The following is a 21049-nucleotide window of genomic DNA, read 5'->3' as shown; positions in this document are numbered from 1 at the left end:
TACGCTTTGGCTTTTTCAAACTTATGACTGTAAACAAAGAAATAAAGCGAATTCAACCATAAAAATAGTTTTATTGTGAAACTCATCAAACGACATTTTTATAAAAAATTCAACTCAAAGTAGTTAAGGGCACCAGGTAAAAAAAATAGTTCAGTATCCGATCATGTATCAACGCCATCGGAATGTAAAAATTTTAAATTTTTAAGTAGTGGCGGGTATTTGGCGCCTGGCCGTAACATCTCTTATTCATTTGGAACCAACCAAATGCTTAACCTTTTCGTCGCCACGTCAATGAAGTAATAAAGTGTCATCAGTGCCACGTCAAAAATTGCACGTATACAAACCTTACTAAAACCAGTACTTGATATGAAGTCGTGGCGTGTGGGGCACGAATATTACTGACTTACCACGTCAATGGCGGCGAAAAGGTTAAAACGAGGATATATCCTTGGAAAAAGCTCTGGTATCGGGGGCCCAGGTGTTCCGCGTAGTCGGATAGGAGATAATATCTAGGTGATCTTGACGATCTGGTTCCCCGAATAAAGGGAAACTCCTATTTCCGGCTTTACTTAGCTAACGAATAATGGTTGTTTCAGGGCTCGTTACAGTCCCGCGAGAGTTTTAGTTAAGTATGATGAAGGGCTAACGTTCTTCTGATCGGTAGCAGCGTCATCGGTTTTAATAGACTGATCTGAATGAATAGTTGCTTTAAATGGTCTTAAAAATGGAATATCCGTAGTAGTCATTGTATTGTTCTTCGACCGTCTGAAGCGGCCGATGAGTCTTTTAGCTATGTCTCTCTCGTGTGGCAGCAATTCTGGTTCCGGTGGCGGACTGCACAAAAGAGAAATGTTACTACAGTATAACATAATATCATCAGGCTATTGAGGTCATAACGCTAAAGGTTGCCACCTAAGCTGTGCGAGGTAGCTGAGCGGTGTAAGGATGTGTAGCGCGGAAATGGAAAAACGTGAAAGTTTCCACCAGAGATATGTATGCGACATAGCTGTGCGGTGTGAGGATGCGTAGCGAGGCTATGTAATGGGCTCTTTTCAAATAAGCGAGCAGCGTGCAGTGAGGCGGAAGCGGAGCTTTTTAAGGTGACGTTCGGATTCCGACCGCAGCTGCACTACTGCCCCAGTTACTGCCAAATGCATTACTGCCGCAAATGTCAAAAATAATGTTGCTGCCCGGATTTTTGACATTTGCGTCGCTGCATTACTGTAGAAAATATCAATATATCGAGAAATTTATATGGCATTTGAAATATTGTCGCGCTGCAATACTACTCTACTAGTCGACGGCATCAGTAGTATTGCAAGAAGCGTCAAATATCATACACCATACATTAATGTCACGCTGCAGTATTATTGCAGTGGTGCAGCTGCGCTGCGGTCGGTTTTCGAACGACACATTTATATTTTTCGCTAACATCCCTACCTCGCAACACATTCCTCGCTCACATACTTCACTTGTTTTGTATGTGTAAAAATCTCACTCCGCTGAACTGTTTCCACTAGAGCTGCGCTGAGCGAGGATAGGTAAATGAAGCGTTTCTATTGGTTCATGAGAAACACATCCCTTGCTACGCATCCTCGCACAGCTTTGGTGGAAACGCAGCCTTACACTTTCCAAGATTTTGCTGGGGTATCAGTGTTTGTTATGAATGGTCAAACAAATGCCTGCCTCATTTACGGCATTGAAATCATTGAAATAGAGTTATTTAAGAGATTTGCAATATTCATGACAACCTACTTATTGACTAAATTTATTATACTATACCTTTCCGTTTCCAATAGAACAATAGGCGTTGCTGGTTTTTCCAACACAATTTTTTCAGGAGGTGGCCTGTTCTGATATACCTCTGAAAAATAAAATAGATTTAGTTTTATCAGTCTCCAAGTTTTGAGGTGTATGTTGATTGTTCGTTATTTCTATAGAACATACCAAGCATCGGCCGCGGTGCGTTGTCAATCGAGGATCTGTTCACAGCGACTAGTCGGACGACTGGCCTGGATTCGTCGCCTGACCGTCCCATTCTCATAGGGTCAGGTGTTGTTGTTCTCGATGTCACTGGTGGCAAAGAGTTTGTGTTATTATAATGACACTTACCTAAATATTTAATGAAAATTGGTAAGTATCTCAGTAGACAAAAATGTAGTACTAAAGACATAAATAAACTCGCGAAGTCCACCGCGCGCCCGTCCCCAGTTTAGTCTTTTCTATGGGAGCGCAGCGGCACGTGATTGGTCTTTTATAGTTGACTACAGACTACAGTGTATCGAAATGAATATTATAGTTGAGTTGGAAACCCATACATGTAAGTCGACGAGTAAGTAGAAAAAAATAATTACAAGGAACAACCACAATTTGTAATAAGATATACAAAGCCGAACAAACCGATTACAGGTATAACATGGATGGATGGTTACACTAAAAATATACATGAGTTGATGATACGTCGCGTGGCCGTGCGCCGCAGTGGGGTGCAGTTATTATATATTTATTTTTTCTTTCATATATGATCAAAACCGGACAAGTGCGAGTCGGACTCGCCCACCGAGGGTTTCGTACTTTTTAGTATTTGTTGTTATAGCGGCTGTAGCGGCGGATTTGAGCGTTTACACTTACGTGATCCAGCAGCTCCTGTTGGTGATGGCCACGTGATGATTTTGGCTAATTTGGATAATCCTGTGCTCTTTCGACAGCTACATACATTCCATAGACGCACTGGGTAGAAAGTCACTTTCTTGTCTGGTTTGCACTTAACTCTGCAGCGAGGAACTCGAAATTTTGATTTATTTTAACGGAATGCAACGACGGCGTGCACTAGCGTAAATCGTAGGCGAAGTTGTGTCTTTTTACTTCACTAGGTGGCGTGACAGGGCTTTGAGATCTTGTTAGTTGTTATCTCAAAAGATGCCGCCACATAACACGAGAAATGTATTCTTTCTTAATTGTGTTGCTTTGTACGTACAAAAAATACCTATTCAAATATATATAGAAATTAATTAATACTAATCTGTTCCTCTACGGAACATGCCGCTCACCTTAAAAGCACGTAGTGACTTTTAAAGGAACGTGCGAAAGTTTAACAAGATATGAAACTTATGCCTAACTTAAATGCTAACATTAAGAATCGTAACGATTGTAGGAATTATTCTAAAGGTAAGGGACAGACCTTAACTACGGGTCGCTTGAACAATGTATTCCCACTTTTTAAAGTTACAACACGAATAACTTGATCAGTGCCCGGATGGACAGCATGAACGCGCGCGAGCCTCCACTGTAACGGTGGCAAGTGGTCTTCGCATACCACAACAACAGTGCCTTCACGGATGGCGGGACCGCGATCTTGAAGCCACTTGGTACTCTGTTGCAGTTGATGGAGATACTCACGACTCCATCGACGCCAGAAATGCTGTATAGCCTGCTGTACCCAACGCCAACGCGTAAGACGACTAGGGTTTTCATCGATCAAAGAAACGTCCGGTAGGGCCGTTAAGGGCTCTCCGATTAAAAAGTGAGCTGGCGTAAGGGGCAAGGGGTCAGAAGAGTCTGAACTTAGCACGCAGAGTGGACGACTGTTAAGTACCGCTTCAATTTGACAGGTCAGCGTATGCATAGAATCATATGTTTGCGTCTGTGTACCTATTACGCGGTGTAAATGGGTTTTAAAACTCTTAACAGCCGCTTCGAATAGCCCACCGAAATGGCTAGCATACGGTGGCTGAAAATGCCAAGTTAATCCTTGTTTTAAGGTTTGTTGATTGAGAGCGCTCATGACGGAATCGTTACGCAAGAACGCATATAATTCTTTAAGGTAATTATTACAACCAACAAAGTTACGTCCGCAATCGGTAGGTATATATATCTGTACAATATCCTCGGCGGGACGTGAAACGACGCAACGCGGCTAAAAAACCTTCTGTGGAAAGTTCTGAAACTAACTCGAGATGTACAGCCTTAACGCTCATACATACGAAAACGGCAACATAACATTTTATTATTTTTGCATTACGAACTTTATTAGCGCGAACGTAGAATGGTCCGCAAAAATCGCATGCAGTTTTACTAAATACGCGCGCGGGGCGTAAGCGAACCGCGGGAAGCATACCCATGCGAGGTTGGCCGTGACTCGGCCGAGCCCTGAAACATGGGATACAACGATGTACGCGTAGACGCACAATATCGCGACCTGAAATAATCCAATATCGCTGTAAAAGCGAGGTTTGGACGCACTGCGGACCGGCATGCAATTCATTTTTATGAGCATCGTCAATAATAAGATTTGTAAGATGATGTCGTTTAGGTAAAATCAATTGATGTTTGGACTCATAAGGTAAAAATGATTTGTGAATACGTCCGCCGACTCGTAATAATCCCTCACTATCTAGAATAGGCGCGAGACGCCGCAAACGTAAGGAAGGGGATTTATTTGACGAAATATTTTTAATATCGTCTTCGAACATTTTTTGTTGCGTAATCAATATAAGTCGCTTTAATGCAAACTGGTACTCTGGTACGGTGATGTATTCAGGGAACGTTTGTTTATGTTTTCTACATCTATTATAGAAACGAAATATTAATGCCGTGACGCGAACTAATTTACCTAGCGATGAAAATCGCGTAATAAGGGTGTCATCGTCCAGGGAGGTAGGCAATGTGGAAACACATGCACAATTAACATTGGATGATTTAGTTTTATTACGTTTTTCCTCCGTTGTATTGACTACCGGTTTTTGTATAGGCCAGGAGTCGTGGCCTTGTTGAAGCCATATAGGACCATGGAGCCATAAGTCACTTTGCACGAGTGCGGCGGGCAGTAAACCGCGGGACGCCGGATCAGCGCTGTTGTCGGCTGACGGGACGTGACGCCAACAGCTCGCCGGGACACGGGACAAGATCTCACTGGTGCGATTAGAAACAAACGTTTTCCATTCGTGTGGGGGTGACTTAAGCCACGCGAGCGCGACGGAACTATCTGACCACGCGTATACTTGATTGGGGCGAATACGATCACCGTAAATATGCATTACTCGTTCTATCAATTTTGACAGAATCACACATCCCATTAATTCCATCTTCGGGATAGTGAGGCAAAGCCGAAGTGGAGCTACGCGGGTTCGAGCTATGACTAAATAAGTTTGAACCCTACCGGTATTGTCCGTAAGACGTATATAAACACATGCGGCATACGCAATTTGACTTGCATCTGCAAATCCGTGAATTTCGATTGAATCGAAGTCGTCAGTATTAAAAATATGACGAGAAAATGAAATTTGCGATAAGAGTGGTAGCTCGTTAACAAAACTCGTCCATGAGTTAACTATATCGATAGGTGGTTCCGAGTCCCAAGGAACTTTTGCCAACCATAGCAATTGAATTAAATGTTTGGCAAACAATGTCACCGGAGATAATAACCCGAGTGGGTCGTAAATTTTTGCAATTTCCGAGAGAATTGCCCGCTTTGTACAGGCTTTAGAAGTACTTTGTACCTTGAAGCTAAATGAGTCGGGTCCCGGATTCCATTGAAGTCCAAGGACTTTGACCCCTTTGTCATTTTCCATTTCGGCAAAATGAACATTTTCGCGCCGCTCACCGTGAAAATCTGGCGGTCGCATAGTAGCGAGAATCGCTGGCGAGTTACTTTGCCATTTACGTAATTCGAACCCGGCCGTGGCACAAATACCTATCAGCTCCTGCTGCAGAGCGAGGGCCTCAACTGTGGTATCAGCACCGGTTACCACGTCGTCGACGAAAACGTCATTTAGTAGGACTGGTGAGGCGAGCGGGAAATGCTTAGCCTCGTCGTACGCCAACTGTTTGATCGTGCGTAAGGCGAGATAAGGGGAACTGCTTACACCGAATGTAACGGTACGAAGTCTATAATCGCGTAAAGGCTCCTCGGGCGATTGGCGCCAAAGGATGCGCTGAAAGTCCCTATCAATTTCACGCACCAGAATATTGCGATACATCTGTTTGATGTCGGAACAAAATGCAATGTTATGCACTCGGAATTTTAGAAGAACGTCAACAATGTCTAAATGTAACTTAGGACCCGTTAAGAGCCCTTAATCCTTGGAGCGTTCTCCGATTTCACGAAATAACGCTCGATAGATGGCGTTGGCGCTCGGTACGCGAGCGCCGGCAACGCGACGCGCGTTTCAATGCAGACTAGAATAATCTTGATAGTTTTCAATATAATTTCAAGCAACATTAATTTTAGTGTCATATGATATCATATGGGCACTCTTTATTTTATTGTATATGCACAGTAGTTTTTTTTTTATGTACAGTCAAGGTATTAAATATCGATACGGACAAAGTGCCAAAAATATGTATACACTACTTTAATGTATGGACAATAAAGGCGTGTATACATATTTTTGGCAATTTGTCCGTGTCGATATTTAATACCTTGACTGTACACTACTACTAAGTGTACAGACTACAGAGTGTATTATTCTGTCTCTTTCACACCAATGGAAAATGAAGAAGTTACTAAATGACTGCAGGTATAAATAAAGTATATTAGTGCGATAGAGAGACAGATAGTGTTTCGTTGTCGTATCGTAAACGATTGGCATGTTGGCCACACACTTGCTTAGTGCCTAGCCAAAATACCAATCGTTTGCGTATATTAGTGCGATAGAGAGAGAGTAGTGTTTCGTTGTCGTATCGTAAACGATTGGCATGTTGGCTACGCACCCATGATACCTAGCCAAGAAGCCAATCGATTGCGCATATTAGTGCGATAGAGAGACAGATAGTGTTTCCTTGTCGTATCGTAAACGTTTGGCATGTTGGCTACGCACCCATGCTGCCCAGCCAAGATGCCAATCGTTTGTGCATATTAGTACGAGAGAGAGACAGATAGTGTTTCGTTGTCGTATCGATTGGCATGGTGGCTACGCACCCATGCTGCGTAGTCAAGATGCCAATCGTTTGCGCACATTAGTGCTATAGAGTTTCAGTGTTATTTGAAATCACGTTAGGGTTTGTATTATTATTTTTGACCCGAATGAAGTCCATCCAGGTTCTTATGATGGAGTCAGGAGTTGGTCACCAGAAATCCTAATCTACTCATTATAATTCCATCGTGCTTGGGCTCAAAAGATTTGCCCTGACGAACACCATCGATCTAGATGAGGTCCAGGGTCTCATGACGGAATCAGGAGTTGGTCACCAGAACTCCCCAGAACTCCTAATCCACTCATCCTAACTCCATCGAGTTTGGGCTCAATAGATTTACCCTGATGAGCACCATCAATCTAGATGAAGTCCAGGGTCTCATGATGGAGTCAGGAGTAGGTCACTAGAACTCCTAATCTACTCATTATAATTCCATCGTATTCGAGCTCAATAGATTTGCCCTGACGAGTACCATCGATCTAAATGAAGTCCAGGGTCTCATGATGGAGTCAGGAGTTGGTCACCAGAACTCCTAATCTACTCATTATAATTCCATCGTGTTTGGGCTCAAAAGATTTGCCCTGACGAGTACCATCGATCTAGATGAAGTCCAGGGTCTCATGATGGAGTCAGGAGTTGGTCACCATAATTCCTAATCTACTCCTCATAACTCCATCGTGTTTGGGCTCAATAGATTTGCCCTCACGAGCACCATCAATCTAGATGATGTTCAGGGTCTCATGATGGAGTCAGGAGTTGGTCACTAGAACTCCTAATCTACTCATTATAATTCCATCGTGTTTGGGCTCAAAAGATTTGCCCTGACGAGTACCATCGATCTAGATGAAGTCCAGGGTCTCATGATGGAGTCAGGAGTTGGTCACCAGAACTCCTAATCTACTCATTATAATTCCATCGTGTTTGGGGTCAAAAGATTTGCCCTGACGAGTACCATCGATCTAGATGAAGTCCAGGGTCTCATGATGGAGTCAGGAGTTGGTCACCATAATTCCTAATCTACTCATCATAACTCCATCGTGTTTGGGCTCAATAGATTTGCCCTCACGAGCACCATCAATCTAGATGATGTTCAGGGTCTCATGATGGAGTCAGGAGTTGGTCACTAGAACTCCTAATCTACTCATTATAATTCCATCGTGTTTGGGCTCAAAAGATTTGCCCTGACGAGTGCCATCGATCTAGATGAAGTCCAGGGTCTCATGATGGAGTCAGGAGTTGGTCACTAGAACTCCTAATCTACTCATTATAATTCCAACGTGTTTGGGCTCAAAAGATTTGCCCTCACGACCCTGGACTTTATCTAGATTGATGATGCTCGTCAGGGCAAATCTATTGAGCCCGAACACGATGAGGTTATGATGAGTAGATTAGGAGTTCTGGTGACCAACTCCTGACTCCATCATGAGACCCTGGGCCTCATCTAGATCGATGGTGTTCATCAGGGCAAATCTATTGAGCCCAAACACGATGGAGTTATGATGAGTAGATTAGGAGTTCTGGTAACCAGCTCCTGACTCCATCATGAGACCCTGGACCTCATCTAGATTGATGGTGCTCTTCAGGGCAACTCTATTGAACCCAAACACGATGGAGTTATGATGAGTAGATTAGGAGTTCTGGTGACCAGCTCCTGACTCCATCATGAGACCCTGGACCTCATCTAGATTGAAGGTGCTCGTCAGAGCAACTCTATTGAGCCCAAACACGATGGAGTTATGATGAGTAGAGTAGGAGTTCTGGTGACCAACTCCTGACTCCATCATGAGACCCTGGACTTTATCTAGATTGATGATGCTCGTCAGGGCAAATCTATTGAGCCCGAACACGATGAGGTTATGATGAGTAGTTTAGGAGTTCTGGTGACCAACTCCTGACTCCATCATGAGACCCTGGGCCTCATCTAGATCGATGGTGTTCATCAGGGCAAATCTATTGAGCCCAAACACGATGGAGTTATGATGAGTAGATTAGGAGTTCTGGTGACCAGCTCCTGACTCCATCATGAGACCCTGTACCTCATCTAGATTGATGGTGCTCGTCAGGGCAACTCTATTGAACCCAAACACGATGGAGTTATGATGAGTAGATTAGGAGTTCTGGTGACCAGCTCCTGACTCCATCATGAGACCCTGGACCTCATCTAGATTGAAGGTGCTCATCAGGGCAACTCTGTTGAGCCCAAACACGATGGAATTATAATGAGTAGATTAGGAGTTCTAGTGACCAACTCCTGACTCCATCATGAGACCCTGGACCTCATCTAGATCGATGGTGTTCGTCAGGGCAAATCTTTTGAGCCCAAACACGATGGGATTATAATTAGTAGATTAGGAGTTCTGGTGACCAACTCCTGACTCCATCATGAGAACTTGGACTTCATCCGGGTCAAAAATAATAATGCAAACCCTAACGTAATTTCAAGTGAAAATGCGTTTTTCAGAAAATCGCAGCCAAATAACACTAGACCTTACTCATAGTGTTGTGTTCCTGCCGGTGAGTAAGGTTGCCAGAGCTCAACGAGGGGCGGGAGGGGGTTAGGGTCGGCAACGCGCATGTAACTCCTCTGGAGTTGCAGGCGTACATATGCGGGCCGTATGCTTGTTTGCCACCGACTTAGTATTAAAAAAAAAGTAACACTGAAAATCCATCAATAAACGAGTCTGTTAGGCATACTGTAAAAAATGAACTTTTATTAAGATTTTCTAATCGCAGTATATAGCACTTCTCGGAACTTCGTAGCTGATTACGATCGCAACGAATGCCTGACAATCGAGCACAGGTCCGTCCTCTAAGCGCGCTCCGCGCGGACTGAGAGCGGGGCGTCGCTGCTGCGTGATTTATACGTGTTTTAAAAAAATATAAATTTACGGCAATGTAGGTCCCATAGTTACGATTTTTTTTTTTATAGGTTAACATAAAGTTACAGTTTGCTATAATATTATTTTTAAAGCAAAATATGCGTACAATTTGCGGAAATAAAATATAATAAAACCCTGTTTTCGCCAAAAAAATGAAGAAAACTCGGAAGGTATTTTATCAGTTTTTTCAAATGAATCTTCAATTGTTAATCATTCCAGCCCCTCGTACGAGATATGTTGAATCAAATTGTAGTCATTCATGTACCAAATAATTCTTGTTTATAGCAAAATTGAGAACCGAAACGCCACATCTCACTGCAAAATTTGGAAAAGACTCCCAAAAAACCTCATTAAAAAAGAGGTTTAAAAGAGAAAATGAAAATTTGAACTGTTGGAGCCCCTAGTTTAGGAAACGATTATTTAAGTACGTTATCAGTTTTTGAATAAATACTAATAGTTACGTCGTAATCTTGAATGAAAAAGGAAGCATTTTACAAAATACGCTCGTCTGTAGGAATAAGGACTCTTAACAAGGCGTCATTCAACGAGTGACCACTCGTTGTGCGACAACCAGCGTCGTACACTACGCGTGTGCGTGTGGTTTCGGAAATTTTTGACACACAATGGTGGGGTAGGTAGTAACTCGCACTAGCAGGGGGTTCATCGTCCGCGAGCTCCATGTGGTTGAGATCCACGTACTCCTGGAGGCAAGCATGATAATCCGCCTTCAACTGGGGGTTACGTTCTAGACGATATTCTAATTTATGAAATCGTGCTAGGGCAATTTGCCGAGACTCACCGAGCGGCGGTGCATCGGGCTTGAATGGCAGAGCGACCACGTATCGCCCTGTTTCATCGCGCGTATGCGTCTTTTGAAAAAAGGATTCGCATAGCTTTTCTTCGGGAGTGTAACTCCGCATCTCTGGTACTGACTCCAGCTCCCAAAACTTCTGCAGATTGTCGTTGTCGAACGACGTAAAACAAGTATGGCGTGGAGTCGAAACATTAGGAGTAAAATTTACTTTACCTCCTAGCAAATAACCAAATACACTGTTAATTGCGGTGGGCGTGCCAGGTTTGCCCCTGACAATGCCATCGCGAATAATATCCATAAGGATGTCCTCGCCGAGTATCATATCCACTGGCTGAGGTTTATGAAATTCAGGGTCGGCCAGAGCGAGTCCCTGTAAATGAGGCCATTCAGCGAGAGGTGCTAGTAGTACACTAGGCATTGGACGGGTTAACTTCGCTAAAATAGTAGCCTCTAACGGAATCTTTGGACTTTGTTTGCCCTTAGGCGAAATTGAGCACACGAATGTACCTCTAGGCTCGAGCTGTATGTCGCCTACACCTACTAACGGCTCCCTTACGTGTTGTCGCGGTAAATGAAGCCGTTGCATACACGCTTCCGTTATAAGAGTCGCCTGAGAACCCCCGTCTAACATACAGCGAATTGTAGCAATCTTATTCCCTTCGTAATGAAGGTCAACCAACGCTGTTGAGAGTAAAACCGTGTTAGGTCGTTTTCCTAAGCTACCTACACTTTGTTCGTTCACGCCGTGAACTGCAGACGGGTTATGAGTCGTACTAGTGCTAGTGCCGGGCTGTTCTGTAAGAGCGAGCGAGACAGCAGCAGATTCCGCAGCTTCGCTTATAACCGATCGCGGAATGTATGATTCTAAATGAATTAACGTATGGTGCCTTTTATTGCATTTACGGCACTTAAAACTCGATTTACAATTCCTTAAGTCGTGCCCGGGGCATAAACAATTGTAACACATGTTATTTGTTTGAACAAATGCAAATCTCTCTTTCGCTGATAAGTCTAAAAATTCAACACATTTATTAATTGAGTGAAGTCCTTTACACTTCAAGCAAGATCGAACCTTATTCGCCTCGTCATAAGGTCGGGTTGGCGCCGCATTTGCCAACAAAACTCGTTTGTGCGATTGAGCAGAATTTATGTTTATCTTGCTTTTGATGCCCAATGATGAACAGTTTTTAGTGGACTGTGGATTTGAAACTGAAATCATCTGTTCCGCCGAAAGTTCGCGTTCTAAAAACATAATTAAGCTTTGTACTTTAGGTATTTCGCCCGGGTTGGTTAAGCAACGTTCATAATCTTTTCGCGTATTTACGGGAATTTTACGTAATAATAAATTTAACAGAACGAAATCCCATTCTTTAACCGGAAACTCCATGACTTCAAGCGCCTTAATGTTTTCATGATAAACATTAAGAGGAATTCCTAGTTGCGATTTTTCCATACAAACGCTCTCGACTGATTCCTCCCTGGATTTTCAAGCTAGAGCAGTGATTTTTTCAAATAAGATTAATATCATCAATATCTGTGCCGCTATGTTTTGCTTTTTTGGATTATTTTATTTTGAAGAAAGATACAGCGCCTCGAAAATCGCAAAAACGGCTCAATTGACTTGGCTGTAAAAAAAGGCACAGTATACAAATATGACAAAAAATATCCAAAAAATCAAAACATAGCGGCATAGATTATTTCTTCCTCTTGCAGTTTCCAAAATTTCATAAAGATTGATTGCGTTTTGGAGGAGGAAACAGTCGAGAGCGAAACCTCGATTTTTGAGTTTTTTGCGTGTGAATTTTAGTCCGAGCTGCAGTTGTCCTTATCGCACGAATTAGAGGCGGAGACAGTTTCTAAATATAAGTACACAGAAGGAATAGTGATGGGCATAACATGTTAATTGTTAAAATGAGAAAAAATACACCAACAACCAACAGTCGATCGCCGTAATATAACCAAAATACCACGTAGTTCTAAGAAAAGGGTGCCATGTGTTTCCACACTCTTTAATGTAACAACTATTATGTACCATGGTTTCGTAATAAAGATTAAATTTATATTCTATTCTATTCTAAAATGTACCCGTAATGGCCTGTCACTTCAAACCGTTTTTTTGTATTTTTTTACATTGCAGGTCATGTAGTGCTTATGTTTAGTTATGTTTACTATTAAAGGCCTGTAAACAAAGCTAAGTAGGATAATAGGTACAACCTGCTTATTTTGATTAAAACATCATAAATACCCATTAACAATTTGTTTGTCTTGCATTGCTCACACTTGTGCGTCACAAGTAAACCACTAGATAGCAAATTTACATTAGGGCTAGCCGATATCAAAATAAGGGCCATTTTGAAATGCGGCAGTGCAACGATTAAGGTATGTTGGGTTAATACCGGATGTGGGTGAAGAACGTAGCAAATTCATTTCTCCCTAATTTGGCTTTCTTTTTTAATGTTGGCAACATTGTGTAAGATGCCATTTCATTGCCTCGACTGCCAGTGTCCCAGCGCCACTCAGGGATATCGGGCTTGTGCTATGCGCAATCACATAGAGCAAGGTAAATTTCGTGTATCCGATCTTCGCCCCTTTTTTTATACTACGTCGGTGGCAAACAAGCATACGGCCTGCCTGATGGTAAGCAGTATCCGTAGCCTATGTACGCCTGCAACTCCAGAGAAGTTACATGCGCGTTGCCGACCCTAACCCCCCGCCCCTCGTTGAGCTCTGGCAACCTTACTCACCGGCAGGAACACAACACTATGAGTAGGGTCTAGTGTTATTTGACTGCGGTTTTCTGTAAGGTGGAGGTACTTCCCCAGTTGGGCTCTGCTCTAGATCTGGAATGACATCCGCTGTGCTGTGCCCTACCACACAAGGCGAGATGACATTCACAGTGCCCATACCTCTCTTTTTGACGTAGTTTAAGGACATAGGACCCGGGGGTACAGGCCCTGTAATTTATTTTGTGTATTGTGATGAAAATGTGTTTGTTTTTGTAATTGTGTTAATGTATAATTTCGTTTTAGATGTTTATTTATAAAACAATCCAATCAAAAACACACCTAGGATTGCTGTAGACCAATATCCAATTGACCCTTCCAGGTAAAGATCGGAAAGAAACAATACGATCTTTACCCATTTAAAACCAGCAGTGTAGGTCAAATTTTAAATTTTCTTCAATTTACCTACTTAATTATCACATTTATTGTTTTCTTGATCACACTTTCGTACCCTTATTATTATCCAGTACCAACGCGACGGTAAATCAAAAGGAAAAGATTTAGCTAGTCTATTTTGTATGTATGTGATTGTACACCTACTTACTGACAATGTCATTTTTTTAATTTCCGCTGCCCAAAGGTTGCCTAGAGATTGCGTTTTAGCGATTAGACCGCATGTTGTTTACCTGTGCTTATGTTTCTGTTTTCTTTTGTATTGTTTTCTTTATTCCATTTTTTATTCCATTCTTTTTAAAACCTTTCTACATAACATTAGGTCTACTTGGGTGGCTTACAAGTTAGTATTTTGTTTAATATCTTGTAAACAGAAAAACTATGAAAGTTACAAGACATCAAACAAAAAACTAACATGTATACCGCCGAAGTAGACCTAATATTATGTAGTACGAAAGTACCTACACATACGGATGCATATGTAGATGTGAACGCACACATATATAGTTAGTTTCGGATACAAAATAGAGATAGCACTTTGAAATTAGTTTCCTTAAAATGCTTCAAGAGGGCTCTCTTTTCCTATATATTTTATTCTATTACTTTACTCTTTGCATACGATCCTTACATTTTATCCAAAAAAAATATTGTATATCAACTATACATATAATTGCAATATTTTACCGTCAAAATCGCAATTGTTAGTACATTGTTTACTTATCAAATTGCCTTATGACATAACTATAAAAGTTTGAGAGCCACAATTTTACCAAATGTTTGTATCAGGGTTAAGATCGGATACAATAATACGAAAGATAGAACATTCGCTGACAACTTTTAAATTTGTATTGTTGGCTGCAATTTATATACGTAGGAGAAGGCTAAACTCCGGACCTATTTCTTTGTGATACCTTATTCTCTTTCCATTTAAACCAACTTTTATTCACCATCCGATGTTATCCCTTGATGGCAAAACACACACATTATACAGCAGTTCCGTGCTACTTGGGTCGTTACCCTAAAAAAAGTATGTTTCATCTTTACACGTGTACAAAACTAAAACCTTTATATATTGAAGATTACCAAAATTCAGGCTGAATCTACGGTTATTATTTAACGATTTGCTTCGTACTTCAAGAAACTGACACGATCTAGAAAAAAAAAATCGCGAGTTCTCTCAATTGGTCCCAAAATTGTCCGGCATTACCCAACATACCTTACCCAGATTGTCATTGCGATACGTTCTTCAATAAGACGGCACAAGTTTAGCCCCATCGTACTACTACTACTATTTAGATTGTAGGTTAACCATACCACACCATATCTACTTACAAAATTTCACAACACACCATGATCACACCCAACTTATTGTCACGGATAGGTACGACGACCGAAGCAAGGACCTCATTCTTATTTGTAGTCTTTATCTGAATTAATTACTAGATACAGTATAATATAATAAATAAATAATCAATATAAATAAATATTATAGGACATTATTACTCAAATTGACAAGTACCACAGTAAGCTCAATAAGGCTTGTGTTGAGGGTACTTAGACAACGATATATATAATATATAAATATTTATAAATACTTAAATACACAGAAAACACCCATGACTCGGAAACAAATATCCATGCTCATCACACGAATATATGCCCTTACCAGGATTTGAACCCGGGACCATCAGCTTCGTAGGCAGGGTGACTACCCACTAGGCCAAACTGGTCGTTAAAATAATAATTAAAATAGTACATTACGATACAAGTGCGAAAAATAGGAAATTCGAAACGAGTGGCGATAAATTAAAACACGACCGTAGGGAGTGTTTTAAGTCGACACGAGTTGCGAATTACCTATTCGCACATGTATCGTACAACGTTTTACAGTACATATGGCCCTTTAAATGTTCGACACAGTAACGGAATATGCTCATTTTCGCACTAGTGCGGTAAAGTAGCACCATATGTACTGTAAACAATATTATGTGATAACATCAAAAACAACTTGTGTCGGGCAGCGCAGGATGAATTCCGGCCGGCTCGCCGGCAATTAGGGGTCACAAAACCGGTTTCACCGAAACCGAAAAAACCGGAAAAACCGGGTTTTTTGTGCATTGAGAAAACCGGCTTTCAAATTTGAAAAAACCGGTTTTTCGAGTTTTTCGGTTTTACACTTAAATACTTGATAGTTGTATTGTATTACTTTGATTATCAGTTTATTACTACTTATAACTTCTTCTATTTGTAATTTCTACTTTTTAGTTTATCAGTAAATATAGAATAGAACATATAATTGAATTAATAAAAATTAGCTAATTGCCCTACCCTACGTATAGTTTGTTTTTCAATACAACATCTCTGGTCTTTCGTTGGATAAGCACATCGCTGAGTGAGGATACATTAGACATTCTCTCTATCCTAAGATCCCATTATCAATTCGTAAAGAAAAACCAAAAATAATCGCTTGCCTTGATAGTTGATTTAGCCTACCAATTAGTAAAGTTACTAGCAATAGTCTAATATTAGCAGTCGAACTTTTTATTGTACGAACCACAAGGTAAATGCAAACTATGAAAAATTGAAAACTATATGTGTGCAAACAAATGTGAACTTATCCCTGCAACGAATATCTCTGTATGTGGGTTATTATAATGATTTATTCTTAATTGCCTGGCTGAAAGAAGGCGAGAAGAGGGATTATAATTACATTATTTTTTTCACTGATCTCCAATTTAGTAACTTAACCTATGAAAGAAATTAATTTTGATCTCAAATGTTAAGTGTATTTAATAAGTATTTACTTTCATAAAAGGAATATACGATGTTTTGTGTTTTGTGTTATAATGATAACTATTTGTAGTTAATTTTGCGTTCCAGAAGTGCATGGAGGTTATTATTTTAGATATTTTGTTTTTAATTTTCGTTCCTAATAATTATAAGATATAAAAAAGTTTTATAATATCCATTGTTAAATGACTGAATATTAAAGTTTAAATTCATAAAATGGAGTTTTTTTCACTTTTTATATGTAAAACCGAAAAATCACCGAAAAACCGGAAAACCCGGTTTTGTAATGTACAAAAACCGAAAAACCGGTTTTCAAAAATACTAGCGGTTTTGTGACCCCTACCGGCAATGTCAACGGAACGGCGCGCAATGAGCGGGCGCTCGCGTCTCGCATCTGTGTGCGCGCACTCACACTTAGATAGCTCCCGCTCCCGCCCACCGCAGCGCGACAGAAACATAGCTTCAAAAATTCGAGATTTGAAAAGTTGCTCAGCTAGGAATTGCTCTTAAGTAAATTTCGCATGGTAGCAGCTGACCGTTCGGAACACGATTCAAGGTTAAACAGCCTGTCCAGATGCTGTGTTGCAATAATACGTTTATTGTCATAACGAGATTTTAGAATATCGAGCGCAATTGAATAATTACTTTCCGTTATGGGAATTGATTTAATTAAATTATGTGGTTCGTTTTTGACTGAAAGGAGCAAGTACCTAAACTTTTCCGCATCCGAGTAGGCATTGTTATTATGTACTAGCGATTGAAATAAATCAAAAAAGGCAGGCCAACCAGTCGGTTCGCCGTGATATTCTGGAAGTGATAGTTTAGGTAAATTTCGACGATCACTTATCAAAGTGTCGTTGGGGGTAAAAGCGCGGCTCGCGCGACGTTTTTCCACGTCTACCTCCTTTAGGTTATGTAAATGCGTAACTATCGCGTAATACAAGTCATTAAAATCGTTACGAATCTTAATATTTGCTTCTTTATTGAAGTTTTGCGATTTAATTAACGCTTTTTCGATTTTAGTTTGAATCTTTGTAAACTTTCGCTGATGCACTGTTAAATCTGTAGTTCTTGAACGAAATTGATCTGTATTTGTCGCTGCGAACTGTAATGTTCTCTTTAATTCGTCGAGAATTAAATCTCGCTCGAATATGTCTTGTGTAATACACGATATGTCGGCTTCAGCATTGCCGTCTGTAGGGTTTGGGGCCATTTTGCGAAGCAAAGATGGCGGAAATGGCAATACTAACTTGAACTATACACGTGTCTAAATGAAAAATTGGGTACGTAATACCGCAAATTACAAGAGCAACACAACCAGAGAAAGAAAGATCCGGATCGAACGGATCAAAATAATATATGTAGCGGCGGATTTGAGCGTTTACACTTACGTGATCCAGCAGCTCCTGTTGGTGATGGCCACGTGATGATTTTGGCTAATTTGGATAATCCTGTGCTCTTTCGACAGCTACATACATTCCATAGACGCACTGGGTAGAAAGTCACTTTCTTGTCTGGTTTGCACTTAACTCTGCAGCGAGGAACTCGAAATTTTGATTTATTTTAACGGAATGCAACGACGGCGTGCACTAGCGTAAATCGTAGGCGAAGTTGTGTCTTTTTACTTCACTAGGTGGCGTGACAGGGCTTTGAGATCTTGTTAGTTGTTATCTCAAAAGATGCCGCCACATAACACGAGAAATGTATTCTTTCTTAATTGTGTTGCTTTGTACGTACAAAAAATACCTATTCAAATATATATAGAAATTAATTAATACTAATCTGTTCCTCTACGGAACAGCGGCAACAGAAATACATCATCATCGTCTGGAAGAGATCGCTTTTTAGCGATAAGTCCGCCTTTTGTTACCTACTCACTTGTCCTTTCTTTGTTTGTAACATGTATTTTCTTTGTAGTGTACAATAAAGTATTTTATTATTATTATCATCTGTGAAAATTTCAACTGTCTAGCTATCACGTTTCATGAGATACAGCCTAGTGACAGACGAACGGACGGACGGACAGCGGAGTCTTAGTAATAGGGTCCCGTTTTATCCTTTGGGTACGGAACCCTAAAAACTAAGATATAAAATACTGAATGTTAGTGGTTTAAGTTCGAGTACTTACTAGCAAATGCTGCAAGTTCTTTCTGTGCGTAGTGATAGCCGACTGAAATGCCGTAAACCATCAATACAAGCATCATACCCATTAGAAATATTAGCACGAACGCAAAGCACATCCACGTCAAAACCCTGAAATTATAATCGAAATTTATAAATGGATTGAACTCTAAATCCATGTAATTTGTGTCACAGCGTAAGGGCTTATTAGATTTATACGATCACAGGACTTTCTGCTAAGAGGGACGAAATGGTATATGTTATTTCCCTATTGCTCTTATAGACCGCGGGCCAGTCGCAAATTTCGCCAGTCATCGCCTCCCGGTTGATTCTTCGTCACATAATAGTTTAGATCATATCATGAATTAAAAAAATAGTCAGCCAGTTGTATCGCGGTGGCAAGTCTAGTGATGTTTACATATGCAAAAAAAATATTTTTCAGTCATCGCTTCCCAATTGATACTTTGTCAGATGACAGTTTAGATTGCTATTATGAATAAAAAAACAGTCAGCCGGTCGTATCGCGGTGGACAGACCGTCAGCTGGTTGCATTAAGATGTAAAAATACGCGTCTGGCCATTTTATGTCCGCAAACTATGCGTCTTCCGTAAGGCGTTTATTGAAAGGCTACCTCGCCAACAAACTGCAATCGCAGTTTGGCGAGGAATTAAGTTGTGTCACAATGTATCGTCTTTCAAAATACTACATGCAAAGATGTACGATTTTGATATCACTATTATAAAAAGTTATTGCGCGTATTATTAACTTGTTCATGAATGCAACCAGCTGACGATTTTTCCACCGCGATACAACCGGCTGACGATTTTTTAAACTCATAGTAACATCACAACAGTCTTTTGACAAAGTTACAATCGGAAGGCGATGACTAATTTTTTTTTCGTGTTTCGGAGGCTGCCATTCCTCAACCCACCAATGGAGCGGCAGCTGACGTCCACGCGAATTCATTACACATCACCCTTAACCAATTTACACGTTTTCGCCCGGGAGGCTATTTGTCATGGAAATCTGTTCCTGGCTCGCGGTCTATTTACTTGAAGATAGTTATTTTGAACCATAACAGTCCCCTTACCTTTCGAGGCAAAACATAATAGAGCAAATGAGCGATTGTATCAACCCCATGGTCGTGTTTTGATGTCACCAGTTATTCTGTAAAAATACGCCATGTTTACCAATAGGTATTTATACTCTGGAAAACCCACTTTGTCAGTAGAAAAAGGCGCGAAATTTAAATTTTCTATTTACGTCAATTTTTTCTTTAATTTGCCGCCTATTTCTACTGACAGAAATGGCTTGCCAACTATATGTCGCTAAAAACATAGAGGTACAATAATATAGAGATTAAATGGGGGAGGGGTCATATGACCGAACGAGATGCACTTATGGAACTTTCAGTAGGACTAGAAGAGAAAGCGCTATTATTATTTGTCCTTGTCACAGTTTTACATTTTTTTTATTCCCTACCGTAAATTTAGTATGGTTTATGGTAGGTAACAATAACCCGACCAAATTGCGTAAGTTCAATGTGGTCAATTCCGTCTACTACCGTTTTTCTCGGACAATGAACGAAATTTCATCGACAAAGCAGTGATTGATCTTTGTCTCGCATTTTTTTTTCTTACGATTGAAAATCAAAGAAATATACGTTCGTGGACAGAATCATCCTTATGACGGAATTAGACACATTGACCTTAGGATGTTTTTGGTATATATATTGTCAGGAATGTTAAAACGTGTTTTTGAACTTTTTAATTTTGTCGCATTGCGTATGTTCTGTCCCTTACGGGCGCACGCGTATAGCTCATATATGGCGCTGCAAGTGACTTATAATAGTTATAATAACTTACTTATAAAAGTTATTTTATTACAAACTACTTAGTCTATGATCTATGTAAAAGAAGTCGGAGGGCCTACCGCCAACATCTAAGAACGTTATATGCCTCCACTATCGCTCTCGCATATTCGATCGATAGAGGCTTAGAGGCAGATAAAGAAATTTCGTATTTCGCGGTAGGCCCTCTGAAAAAAGAATAGTATTGTAACTAGTAGGTACTTACCTGTGAATTATTTAAAGGAGAATAAAAACAGTTAAATAAAAATAAATAACAATGTCTTGGCACAGCAATATGCACCATTGACAAATAAAATTGTTGACAGTTCACCATTGACAGACAGTTTTTTGTAGAGTAATATGAGAGTGATTGAAGGTCGAGGTCAGACTGTATAAAAGAAAATTACATAGGGAGCGTGCATAAACTGTAGGGGCAGCACAGGAGACGTCAGATTTTTGGCGCGAGGTGTAAGTGAAGAAATGTGAATTTTATGCTTCCAATGTA

At 40.5% G+C, this 21049-nt stretch overlaps 1 protein-coding gene across 2 annotated transcripts; it reads right to left on the bottom strand.

Annotated features, from left to right (window-relative positions):
* Nucleotides 1-51: 51 nt before the first annotated feature.
* LOC133524354 (uncharacterized) lies at nt 52-20916 on the bottom strand. Of its 2 annotated transcripts, XM_061860326.1 has the most exons (6): nt 20771-20916; nt 19786-19862; nt 18703-18827; nt 1948-2073; nt 1783-1864; nt 52-834 (listed from the first exon to the last, which is right to left on the bottom strand). In XM_061860326.1, exons 2-6 carry the CDS (start codon nt 19833-19835, stop codon nt 603-605), a joined length of 615 nt encoding a protein of 204 aa, XP_061716310.1. In that variant the 5' UTR covers nt 19836-19862; nt 20771-20916; the 3' UTR covers nt 52-602. The 2 variants fall into 2 exon arrangements, with proteins under 2 accessions (XP_061716310.1, XP_061716309.1); XM_061860325.1 differs by lacking the exon at nt 20771-20916 and having other exon boundaries at nt 19786-20684.
* Between the last annotated feature and the right edge of the window lie 133 nt (nt 20917-21049).

This window comes from Cydia pomonella, chromosome 13 (genome assembly GCF_033807575.1).
Source record: "Cydia pomonella isolate Wapato2018A chromosome 13, ilCydPomo1, whole genome shotgun sequence".
NCBI lineage: Eukaryota > Metazoa > Arthropoda > Insecta > Lepidoptera > Tortricidae > Cydia > Cydia pomonella.
Note: the sequence above shows the minus strand (reverse complement) of the source record. Positions and strands in the feature narration are given on the sequence as shown.

Coding starts and splice junctions, on each gene's coding strand:
- LOC133524354 (XM_061860326.1), bottom strand. CDS start 19,835: ATGGGGTTGATACAATCGCTCATTTGCTCTATTATGTTTTGCCTCGAA. Junction 1,865..1,947: donor CGCACCGCGGCCGATGCTTG/GTATGTTCTATA, acceptor TTTATTTTTCAG/AGGTATATCAGAACAGGCCA. Junction 835..1,782: donor GTTCTATTGGAAACGGAAAG/GTATAGTATAAT, acceptor TCTTTTGTGCAG/TCCGCCACCGGAACCAGAAT.